General features: G+C 53.3%; 1 protein-coding gene across 1 annotated transcript; it reads left to right on the forward strand.

The window, feature by feature from the left end:
- Positions 1-6: 6 nt before the first annotated feature.
- Positions 7-11,005, forward strand: SLC2A6 (solute carrier family 2 member 6). The gene is made up of 10 exons (XM_054007660.1): positions 7-366; positions 2,479-2,641; positions 3,290-3,496; positions 4,356-4,455; positions 5,281-5,492; positions 5,897-6,049; positions 7,519-7,627; positions 7,924-8,106; positions 8,561-8,706; positions 10,172-11,005. Exons 1-10 carry the CDS (start codon positions 266-268, stop codon positions 10,334-10,336), a joined length of 1,539 nt encoding a protein of 512 aa, XP_053863635.1. The 5' UTR covers positions 7-265; the 3' UTR covers positions 10,337-11,005.
- The last annotated feature ends 930 nt before the right edge of the window (positions 11,006-11,935 follow it).

Here is an 11,935-nt window from a genome sequence, read left to right on the forward strand (position 1 = left end):
CTCTTCTGGGGCGCTCAGCCGCTCACCCACCAGCACAGATTGCACCGGTTAAGCAAGGCTTTGAGCTGCCTCCTCACATCTCTCTCTCTCTCTCTCTCTTTCGCTTTCGTTCGATTTTGTTCCTGCTTGTCCCCTGGAGACAATCCCAAGCCAGCAGCAGCCCAGAAAGCTGCAGAGGCGTCAGACCTGCTGGGGACGGTGGCTCCTGCAGCCCGCGCTGCCCAGCCTGCCTTGCCACTGGAGAGACCAGGACAAAGTCACTCCCATGGACGCCAGCATACAGAAACCGCTCCTGGGAGCGCCCAGTTCAGTGTATCAGACCTTTCCGCAGAGGACTGCCCACCAGCTGGACCGGGAATACATCAGGTAGGAGCTGGGCTCGCCCCGCTGGGCACTATCACCTGGGGGCAGAGGTCTGACTGATGAGAGCCCAGGTGGGGCCATTGCTCTCAGAGAGGAGCATGTACGAGCGACACACCTGTCCTGGGGCGGCTCCTCTTCCCACCTGTGCCCATTTCAGTGGGGATTGGGAGAAAGGCCTCATCTACTCCTCACTGTCCAGGATCATTATTGAGTCATCGGTATTCGGGTGGCACCCGAAGCCCCCGGCAGGCCCCGGAGCCCGGCTGTGCCAGGCGCTGTACGCGCACACTGAGAGCCAGGCCCTGCCACACACAGCTCGCTGTTTAGTTTAAGACCAGAAGCAATGAGGGAGTGTAACAGGTGCAAACTGGCACAGCTCCCCTGGTATCGAGAAGGCTCTGCTGGGAATGCTGCGGCGGGGCGAGATGAACCGCAAGGAGCTCACACGCTGGCCCGGGCTACCAATAGGCACTGCTAGATGGCCCTGAATCGCCGGGACAGCCCTCTGTCTGGCCCCACTGCGATGTGCACATGGGGAGGTCCAGTCAGCGCCCAGAGCTCTGTTCTGCAGCCGGCTCCTGTTCGGCTGAGCCAGACGCCAGGACTGCTGGCTTTGCCAGGCTGGTGGGGCTGAACGCTAGGCGTACCGGGGGGGGTGGGCTTGTGTGTGTGTGGAGGGGGTAGGCGCTACAGAGGGAGAGGAAGGATTGTCCAGTGGTTAGGGCTGTAGCCTAGGACCTGGGTTCAAGTCCCTGCTATGCCACAGACATCCTGTGTGACTTCGGGAGGTCACTTTGCCATTCTCTGCCTCAGCTGCCCGTCAGCATAACAGGGATGGAAGCCCTGCCCTGCTTCCTGGGAGCGGGGGGGGGGGTGAAGATGCCGACACTAAGGACTGGGAGACGCTCACACACGACAGTAATGGGGGCCAGAGAAGCGTCTCTGGGCACGTCTACACAGCACCAAGAGACCCATGGCAGCGAGGTTCGGCACCTGGGTCTACTGAGTCCGGCTCGCTGGGCTCACGCCGCGGGGCTAAAAATAGCAGCACAGATATTCAGGCTGGGGCTGGAGCCTGTGCTCTGAGACCCCGCGGGGAGGGGAGGGTCTCCGAGCCTGAATGATTACACTGCTACTTGTAGCTCCACAGAACCAGCCCTGGGCGCCTGAGGCAGTTGACCTGGGTGCTGAGACTTGCTACCCTGGGGAGCGTTTGCTGGGTCGACGTCCCCTAAGCTGGACAGATGTGTGCTTTGGCCTGGGGTGGGATGCTGGTTTGGTTCCCACTCAGGGAGAGTGACAGCTTTATGTTCTGTGACTGCCTGGCCCCACCCAGTGCGCACCTGGGCACGAGAACTAGTAATAAACAACGATTTACCACTTTCAAAAGGAAAACTGCCCCTAGAACACACACACACCCAGCTGACAAGGGCTAAAGGGAGCGGAGGAACTGCAGTGCACCACATAGAGGCAGCCCCACGGCCATTTCTGCATTCTTCAACCTTGGGTACATGAGGGTTCCTGGAAACTGTAAAGCAGGTTTAAAGACCTCACTGACTTTGGAAAGACTCATATTTCACAGCCCAACCTGCCTGACATCTCCAGACATTTTCACTGCCTGACATCTCCAGCCCCACCCCCCCTCCCACCCCCTTATAACCCACAAGGGCCTGGTCTCCCACTCACAATGGGACAGCTTAAAGGGGGACGCTTACAAAAGGGCCCACTATTTACAAGGGACTATAGTTATGCCTTAATAAGAATGTCATGTATAAAGCGCCCCCGTCCCCAGGCGCCGCTCAGGGCTCCACACAGCAGAAAGGCCGTTGACAAGCCCGTTCCACCCGCATGCTCCAGAATCTATAACCGACAAAATCAAGGAGGGCTGGAAAAGAGGGGCCAAAGGAAAAGCAGGGGTTGGTGGTGGTACAACAGAAGTGCCTGGGAGCCTAGTGAGGAAAATCCTTTAGGATAAATAGGGCTTGATCTCATTCTTTATTGTGTTAAGAGAAATGTTAGCTTAGTACACCCACAACCACCCCAACCCCCAAACACCCCTTCCTCCTTTTCCTGCTCCCTCTCTTATCCTTTCCTGCTCCCTCTCTTATCCTTCAGAACCCTTCAAAACAAGCGGCTCTTTCTAGCAGCATTCGCTGCCGTCCTGGGGAACTTCAATTTCGGGTACGCGCTGGTTTACACGTCCCCTGTGATCCCTGCTTTGGAAACATCCAACATCCCCGCCCTGAAAATCACCCGGGTGGAGGAATCCTGGTTTGGGGTAAGAAGGGGCGTTTTCCTCTGCCTCCGTGGCGCGTCACCCCGCTGAGGGGAACAGCACACACGGCAGCTGAGCTGGGAGAAGCGATTCATGCTGATCCAGTGGTGGGAGATCCTGGGTTAAAGAGCCCTGCGTTTCCACAAATGACTAGTCGGTCCCAACCCGAGACCCCTTGAAGGGCCTGTTTTTCAGAGGGTGGGTGCTCAGCGCTTTCCGGAAATCAGGCTCCCTTTTTAGGAATCTCAAGGTGGGCCCCCAAAAAAGTGAGACCCCCCCACCAGTCACCAGGTGCTTTTGAAACCGTAGGCCCCGGTGACCGTGAAAGGGCAAAATGTGCGTATGTCGCTCCAGGGCGCCACCATGTGGCTGGTGATGGCGGGGCTCTGAAGGGGGAAGAAATGGAATGGCAGTCGGGGCGGAGGGCGGAAATTTCCACAGCTCTGGCAAGGATACACAGGAAGGCCCGAAAGAGGATTGGTAGGAAACAGCAGCTCCACCAGATAGAGGTTTGCAAATCTGACAGTGACTCAGAGCCACGCTGCCGTGGGAGTTTTGCCATTCCAGTCACTCGGGCCAGGCTGTCCCCCCCGAATTGCCATGGGAGGGCACAGAGCCGCCATGTACCTCCCACGCACCCTCCTTTTGCAGTCCGTGTTCACGCTGGGAGCTGCCGCCGGGGGCCTCAGCGCCATGCTCCTGAATGACCGCCTGGGTCGCAAGCTGAGCATCATGTTCTCCGCCGTCCCGTCCGCTGTGGGATACGCCTTCATGGGCAGTGCCCAGGGAGTCTGGATGCTGCTGCTGGGGCGACTGCTGACGGGCTACGCAGGCGGCGTGACGGCGGCGTCCATACCGGTAACGAAGTTCAATGAGTTAACAGCGCAACGGCTCATAGCCCGTCCCCCTCCCCTCCGCCCTCCTTGGGGGATTAGCTGAGGTAGCGAGTTAGTTCACGGCTGAAGACGGGGCTCCCACATTTAATCAGGTGTCACGGTTACCCCGGCCAGGCCTTGGGAGTGGGGATGCAATAACCAGGCCCTGCTGCTGCTATAGTAACTGACGGCCTTGAACGTCACAGGGGGTTAGGTGCCTGCTAGGGGCTTGGTAATGGGACACAGGTGACCTTCCTTCCTGGGCACCAAACCCACAGTGCCCTGTTACTCAGCGGCGATTGGGCAGCCTGTGTGCAATGAGTTGGGTGCTTCTCCCAAGGGTGCCTCTCCCTGGCAATCGCTGCGGAGAGGTCAAGCATTGAATGGGCCTGACCACTGAGCTCCCGTCTTACTTGCCCAGTTGGTTCCTCTGGGTCTGAGGGAGGCGCAGGGAGGGAGGGGGGCAGTGTCTGTGCTCTGAATAAGGAGAGAACTAAGGCCCTGAGAGCTAGGCGCGCGTGCCCACAGAGGAAATGAAGAGCTGGTCTTTGCCCTGTGCTGCCGTCCTCCCCACAGTTACTTCCTCCTACATATAGGATGCATTGACGGTAATATCAGCTCAGGGTGGCTTAAAATAGGGAAGGCAGGAATTGGGCAAGACTGAAAATAACCGGGCTGTGGTCTTGCCCCGTTTCTTGCCACGAGGCAAAGACAACTCATTTAAAACAGTGCTCCTGCTTTCACATTGGCTTTTCCCAGGACACCCCTGGCAGACACGCTGCAGAGTTCGGGGAGTGGCACACCCCTTCCTGCCCCGTAACCATGGTGTTACTCTCTTCTAGGTCTATATCTCCGAGATCTCCCACCCTGGGGTCAGAGGAGCTTTGGGTTCCTGCCCTCAGATCATGGCTGTCCTTGGCTCCCTCGTCCTCTATGCCCTGGGCAAGTACACACCACAGAGGCTGGTTTCCTTCGGTATTCTGAGGGGTGGGTTAATCACTGGGCAAGTCATGAACATGTGAATGAAAAGAGGTAGAACCTAGTGGAAACTCCAGGAGAAGCCTGGGTGACCACCCAGCTAAGGTCACCATAAGAGATGAGTGTGCATTGCAGGAGCACCTTGGCAGGAGACTGTTGAATCTTGACCCTTCACTCTACAGAGGAGACATGGGAAAAGCCCGCGGTCAGATGGGTACAGATAATGACCAATGTGGGTGGATTTGCAGCAATTATGTTGTTACTACAATGACTCGGCACCTCAGTCTCGGCATCATCAAGAGCGAAGAAAGATTATTTCCACCACTGTGTGCAGCCCAGAACAGCTGGCCATGGAGGGACTTTTCTCCATTTCTATTGGGTGCTGCCAGCTGCTGGAGGCAGGACACCACATTCGATGGGCCCCTGGTCTGTTAGAAGTGCTGGGATGGGGTCCTGCAGAGAAAGGAAGGTCTAACCAGCTGCCGTCTAGCTAGAATGGGTTGAAACTTTTCTATTGAAACACTTTTTCTGACTTTTCCAACCAGGATTTTTCATGAAAAATGGCCACTGTGTCCCAAATTTTGATGTTTTTGTTGAAAAACAAAAAAAATGTCAATAGCTGAAAATGTTTAGTGGGTTTTTTTTTTTTGACAAAAACACACAAAAAATTATTTTTTTTAATGAAACCAATTTTTTTATTTGAAGCAAACCTTTTTGGGGGGTGGGGGAGAGAGGGGGATGATTTCCTGGGCAGCCCCGCCTTTAACATCCTGCCGCTGCTTCCTGCAGGCCTGAAGCTCTCCTGGCGCTGGCTGGCCGTGGCTGGGGAAGTGCCGGTTCTCACTATGATCATCCTGCTCTGCTTCATGCCCAACTCGCCCCGGTTCCTCATCTCGAAGGGGAAGGACGACGAGGCCGTCGGGGTGCTGCGCTGGCTCCGGGGACCGAACACGGATTTCCGCCGGGAATTTGAGCAAATCAAAGAAAGCATGAGACAACAGGTGCGGTGGGATGGGGCCACTGAACTGGGGCATGCTGGGGCATACAAAAGAACATTAGAACCACCGCCTCCTTTTCCCCCCTCCAGCTCCCATAGACTGTCAGCACCACCCTGTACCAATGCCTGACTGGGAGAAGCAGCGTGGCCCAAAGTATGGGGCCTCAGGACACCTGGGTTCTGTTTCCAGCCCTACCACACACTTGCTGTGTGACCTTGGGCACATCACTTGCCGCTCTCTATAACGGGATAATGAGACTTCCCCACCATTGAGCAGAGCTTGGAGACCAAGAGATGAAAATGACCCAGGACTTCTCACCATTCATTTGCTCTGTTCTTTAGGTGCCAGATCTGGCCCCATGAGTGCAAACGCATGTTTACCTTTCCGCTCTCTGTCTGTGTGTCTAGAGCAGACGGATTTCCTGCGCGGAGATCAAGGACCCGTTCATTTACAAGCCAATCCTGATCGCGGTGCTAATGAGGTTCCTGCAGCAGCTCTCGGGCGTCACCCCCATCCTGGTGTATTTGCAGTCGATATTTCAGAGCACAGCTGTGATATTGGTAAGTCCCACAAGGGACCTGACTTTCCACTTCCGGTCAATCACGTAAGAACAGGGAGAGTGTTTTAACTTTCAGCTAAAGCCTCGAGACTGAACCCAATAGCCCACCTCTTCAGAGATCATAGAATCCTAGAATCTCAGGGTTAGAAGGGACCTCAGGAGGTCATCTAGTCCAACCCCCTGCTCAAAGCAGGACCAATCCCCAACTGCCTATGGCTCTTTGCTCCATGGCCTAAATATTCAAGTGACTAGTGATTTTGGGGGCCCAACCTGAGACAGCTTAAAGGGGGCTGGTTGTACAGAAGGTGCTGAGCACCCGCCCCCAGAAAACCAGGCCCCTCTAAGGAGTCTCAGGTAGGGCACCAATAAATTGAGATGCTCAAAATCACTAGTCACCTTGCAAAATGTAGGCCCACCCCTACCCCCCTAGTCATTCTGAGCCTGTAGAGGCTACCCGGGGCATCCCCAATGGCACAGGCATGGGGGGGGGCGGTGAGAGGCACATGGGTTCTAGTAAACACAAAGTATTTGTATGGGGGTATTGGCCAATGCTCCCCCATGCTATGCCTTACCCTGGGGGCAGGACGGCTTCCCCGTTCAGCCGCCTCAGTCTGTTGTGGAACAGTTTAATGGCATTAGTGCTGATGTCCCGGTCCCAGTCAGGTGCATTTCACCCAGGAAAACGTCCGTGGCAATTGCTGGGTGCCTGCATCAAACCCAACTCATGGGCAGGGCTGAAGATGAGATTCCCCTTTGCTGCTCTGTCCAATGCTGGGTTTGACAGGACGTGGCTTTCCGAACCACACTGCCCTGCCCAGCGCGGAGGCCCTCTTCACTCCTCCTGCCAAGCCTTCTGCTTCTCTCCTCTTTGCTCCCAGCATGCACTGGGATGGGGAAGAGAAAACCTTTCTTGAGTTAAAGGCAAAGAACCTATTATCCCTGTAGAGCAAATCATACCCCAAGCAGAGTCTCCTCTCTGTGCATTGCAGCCAGGGAGACGCCAGGCTTCCCAGGGGGAGTCATCTCTGGCCACGTCTGGCCTCCTGCTGTCCCAAAGCCATGGCCATAGCCCGTGGACTCCATGATCGCCAGTGGAAATTCACTCACAGAACACAGGGAACAGAACTTGGGACCTTCGGCTTCGAAGTCCCAGGCTTTTAGCATTGGAGCTAATGGCAAAACTCCTCGGAGGATATGGGTGACAGCCCCATACTCCAGCAGATCTGATGTTCCAGCCTTGGAGGGCAAGGGTGGGATGCAAACACACACACCAGTCGAACGTTACCCCATGCAGCTGACAGTCTGGTTTATTAGGTCTAACTAAAGGAACCATTCTTCTGTGGCTTTCACAGAAATAACAGTAGCTATGTTTCATGGCTACAACTGAAGGTGATGCAAGCAGGAACCTGTACTGCCTCAGATCTTGCTTCTCGCTTTCCTAGTTTTTTTCTTTGTTTGTTTTTACTGTAGAAGCCGGAGTACGATGCAGCTATCGTAGGGGGAGTTCGCTTGGCGTCTGTGCTCATCGCCGCTGTCTCTATGGACAAAGCTGGGAGGAAAATTCTTCTCTTCGTATCGGGTATGTCTAGCCCCAAATTCCAGAGTTTTCTCTCCCAGGGCGCTTGGCAAATGCTAATTCATGTGATGGTGCAGCCATGTGGTGCCCCAGTGGCTTGTTTCCTTTGAACGCTAGAGCGGAGTGAGGGGGACAACACAGCTCACAATGGGTCTGACTCCCGGTCTCAGGCCTGTGTAAACCAGGAGGAGTAACTCCATGGAACACGCTGGAGCTTCACTGGGAGAGCTGAGAGGAAAATTGGGCCTAAGCTCTTCATTTCGCCTTTTTGTTTCTTTATTCTCGTTCTCTATTAACAGCTGGGATCATGTTTGCCTCAAACCTGACCTTGGGGCTCTATATCCACTACACATCACTGCCTTCTCACAACTCTACCATGGCCGTCATTAACGGGACCCTAGTGAGCCCAGAAAGCCTTACTGCAGAGCCCTCCGGCTACATCACCCTCATCCCCCTGGTGGCTACCATGCTCTTTATAATGGGTATGAACTGAAGCTACAATCCATATTCCAGCTGCAGAGGTGTCCCCCGTCCAGGACTAACCATCCTGGGCCAGTGTGATATGAGCTGGGGAGGTTCCACGCTGGGGCAGGGACTGGGGCAGGAAGGAAATATTTCTCTGGAAAAAGTGTTCAAAAGTGGAGACCCTCAGAGGTCTGGGGTGTTGGAGCCAGTGGTATAGGCCGAGGAGAGGACCAGAGGCACAGGCTGAATGTTTTTGTCACATGAATATCACCACCTCTTAGGGGCTGTAATCAGCAAGGGCTAGGTGTGAAGATGGATCCCTCACTTTGAAGACCCGCTAGTCTTGGTAGAGTGGCCGGTTGAAATGGAACTAGGAGCAGTCATGGGTCAGGGATTGGCAGGGAACTTTTCCATTCCCTACCCCCTATGGTCCTCTGCTTTTCCCCTGATCGCTCCCTTTTCTCCCACCAGGTTATGCCATGGGCTGGGGCCCCATCACCTGGTTGCTGATGTCAGAGATCCTCCCTCTGAAGGCCCGTGGGGTGGCGTCAGGCCTCTGTGTCCTCGTGAGCTGGCTCACGGCCTTTGCGCTGACCAGATTCTTCCTGCTGGTTGTGGTGGGTACAGCTAGTGGCGGCGAGCGGAGGTTGGCCTGAGGGAGGCCTTCGGGGGTTGGCCCTTAATTTATTTATTATCATTTTTCTAACTGGTGCTAGGCCCTCCAAGGCTCACCCCTTGGGAGAAATATGGCAGAGACAGCCAATCCTGTCAGGAATGCAGACAAGGGACACCACTCTTGGGAGGCAGCACGGTTGGGAGAGCTGAGAGCTGCAGCACAAAGATGAGATCTATTTTATCCAGGCGTTGGCAGCTTTGCCAACTCACACCATTTTATCGCAACTCTTGCGATATTTGGTGTTTTGCTTAAAGCCTCAGCTCCTGGAGTCAGGTGATGACCTGAGACTCTCAGCTTTCTCTTTTTTTTTTTTAAAGTATATTTCGAGCCCTCATGATTGCAGTGCAAAGCTTGAAACCATGACCCGAGTGCGACTTTGAGGCCCAGAAACCAGAAGGAAAATAGAAATTATTGTTATTTTTTTAAATCTCATGATGTTTATGCCAATCTCTTGAGTCAGGCCCCAAAATATCATACTTGGGGTTGGCATTACGAGCCTCCTCCAGAACTTCATGCAGACACACGAACACTTAGTTGGCCCACGTATGGCTTTCCACCGGGAGGTCTCCAAATGTCTTGCAAAGGAATGTCAGTGTCACTGTCTCCATTTTACAGATGGAGAAGCAGTGAGGGGGAGCTCAGGGTCACACTTCAGAGCTGGGACTACAACCCAGCTGTCTGGACTCCCTGACCGGTGATTTATCCACTGGACCACACTGCCTCCCATTAGCCCCTTCCATCCACGGCACGTTAAGCACATTAATGAAATAAGCCTCACTGTCTCCATGTTAGAGGGGGAAACTCGGATGCAGAGAGATTAGGTGACCTGTTCAGGCCCACACACCAATTTAGTGGCCAAGTTATGAACCGACTTCCTATCTCCTGCCCCCACATCCCAATGCCCATGCCTTAACCCCAAGGCCATCCTTAGGTTTATAAGAACGGCCACACTGGGACAGACCAATAGTCCATCTTGCCCTGTATCCTGTCTTCCGACAGTGGTCGGTGCCAGATGCTTCGGAGGGAGTGAACAGAACAGGGCAATTTTGAGTGATCCATCCCCTGTCATCCAGTCCCAGGTTGTGGCAGGCACAGGGTTAGGGACACCCGGAGCATGGGGTGCATTCCAGACCATTTTGGCTAATAGCCACTGATGGACCTATCCTCCATGAACTTCTCTCATTCTTTTTTTAACCCAGTTATACTTTTGCCCTACACAACATCCCCTGGCAATGAGTTCCACAGGTTCACTGTGCATTGTGTTCCTCTCTGTGTATGAAGTCTGAGGACACAGAGGGAAGGCGTCGACTTACCACTTCCCTTCATTTTCCCCAGTATTTTGCTAACCCACTCTTTCAATGGCTCTCAGCTCCTGAGTCACACGGGCACTTTGTCCTATTTTCCAGCAAGACTTCGGCCTTGAAGTCCCGTTCCTGTTCTTTGCAGTCATCTGCGCAGGGAACCTCCTCTTCACGGGTTGCTGCGTCCCAGAGACCAAAGGCCGATCCCTGGAGCAAATCGAATCCTACTTCAGGACTGGGCGGAGATCCTTTATGAGGAACCACATATGAGGATCCTTAGAAGCACCACCCTTCAGCTGAGCTTTCAAAACAAAATCTGACATGCAAGGGGACAAGAACATTTTTGTGCTGCTAGAGGCAGAACCTGGCATTTTCTCTGTGCCAACAAGGCCTACACACATCAGGCACGCAGGCTCGCTGGTGACTGTCTAATTTTGGATGGAACCATTGTCTTTGAGAATCACACACTGGAATTTCACCTCCTTTTCATGAGTCACTCAACACTATTCTAAGGAACCGTTGTCTCTGGACAGAATGTTAATGACCTGGAATTTCTATCTGTGCTGCTAATTTTAACCTAGATAGCAATACCAGCTCCAAAACTGTACTGGAGGTAAAGAGGGCTCCTTAAAGTCAAACAAACATAGTCTGCGGACCAGAGAAAACCAGCCGTTTCTTAACACAGCCTGTAAGGGCAAAGCAGCCCAGGGGAAGCAGGGTTTGAATCAAGAGCTTACATTGTTGGCCACTGCCCAGGGTGGGTTGGCAAAGGCCCTTTGTGCAGTTGCAACAATAAAGTGGTTTTGACTCTCGTGATCATGGGGCAAGAGACATCACATTAATTTTTAAGCAAAGGATCTGACACTCGAGGGTAGTGCCCTGCACTGAGGGCCTGTCCTAATACCCCTCCCAATGCACAGTTCCCAGATACGCACCTGGGAAATGTCTGTTCTTTTGTGTAGCATCACTTGGAATCTTGCATGAACAGTGATTTCAAAAAAGGCAGCGAGAGAGAGAGTTTTTCATATAAAAAGCTGCCACATTTTATTGCTAAAACTGCACATTACACCAGATGCCTAATAAACAGGAGTGAGACCCAATTCAGTCCACACAGAAAGGACCCTTAGAACAGAACAAAGAAAGGGAATAGAATCCAACACTCAGTGCTAGTGCAGCTGCCCCACTGCAGGAAGACACATTAGGTGCAGACAATACTTTTGCTGTGGCTACAGACAGGTCCTTCTCCCGCCAGAGATTGTTCTAACAAAGAGGGTGTGAGAGCTGGTTTTCTTCCCATGTTCAGCCACTGAAGGAGGCAGGGGAAGGCCTCTCTTGGAGATGTGTTGGCCCTCCCATCTTTGAGATTTCAGCTACACATGGTTAGCAGCACCTTGTCACCACCATCCTCAGCAACATCACCACAGGGCTACCCCAGTCTCTTGCAGGCTGACGGTCTCACCATAGCACCAGCCAATGTCCACACTATCCCTGGGTTAAACACAACCAGGCAAGCAGCTTGTAAAGGTTTTGAACAGCAACCCATACCAAAGGATCTTGGAGTTTCCAGAACAGCAAAGACCCTGGTTTTGGACTGACTGTCCAACCATTCATCCAGCCACACAAACACTGTACCAGCAGAAGACTCACTGACTTGCCTGCTCCCTTCCATTACTAGTACACCTCAATGCACTGGAACTGGGAGTAGTGGGATGAAATTAAGACGTGGTACATTTGGGCTGGATATCAGGAAAGGTTTCCTAATACTGAGACCTCCTGGATTAGACTGGAGAATGGTCCCCAAGGGCAATGGTGGAATTCCCATCAGATGAGACATTTCAAACTGCATGGGACAGAGGAGTAGAAGGTAGA

Source organism: Malaclemys terrapin, chromosome 17, assembly GCF_027887155.1.
Source record: "Malaclemys terrapin pileata isolate rMalTer1 chromosome 17, rMalTer1.hap1, whole genome shotgun sequence".
In the NCBI taxonomy this organism is placed as follows: domain Eukaryota; kingdom Metazoa; phylum Chordata; order Testudines; family Emydidae; genus Malaclemys; species Malaclemys terrapin.

Bases quoted from the DNA above. Each gene is read 5' to 3' on its own strand.
- SLC2A6 (XM_054007660.1), top strand. From the start codon at position 266: ATGGACGCCAGCATACAGAAACCGCTCCTGGGAGCGCCCAGTTCAGTG. The intron at 367-2,478 runs GTAGGAGCTGGG...CTTATCCTTCAG, and splicing joins CTGGACCGGGAATACATCAG to AACCCTTCAAAACAAGCGGC. The intron at 2,642-3,289 runs GTAAGAAGGGGC...CTCCTTTTGCAG, and splicing joins TGGAGGAATCCTGGTTTGGG to TCCGTGTTCACGCTGGGAGC.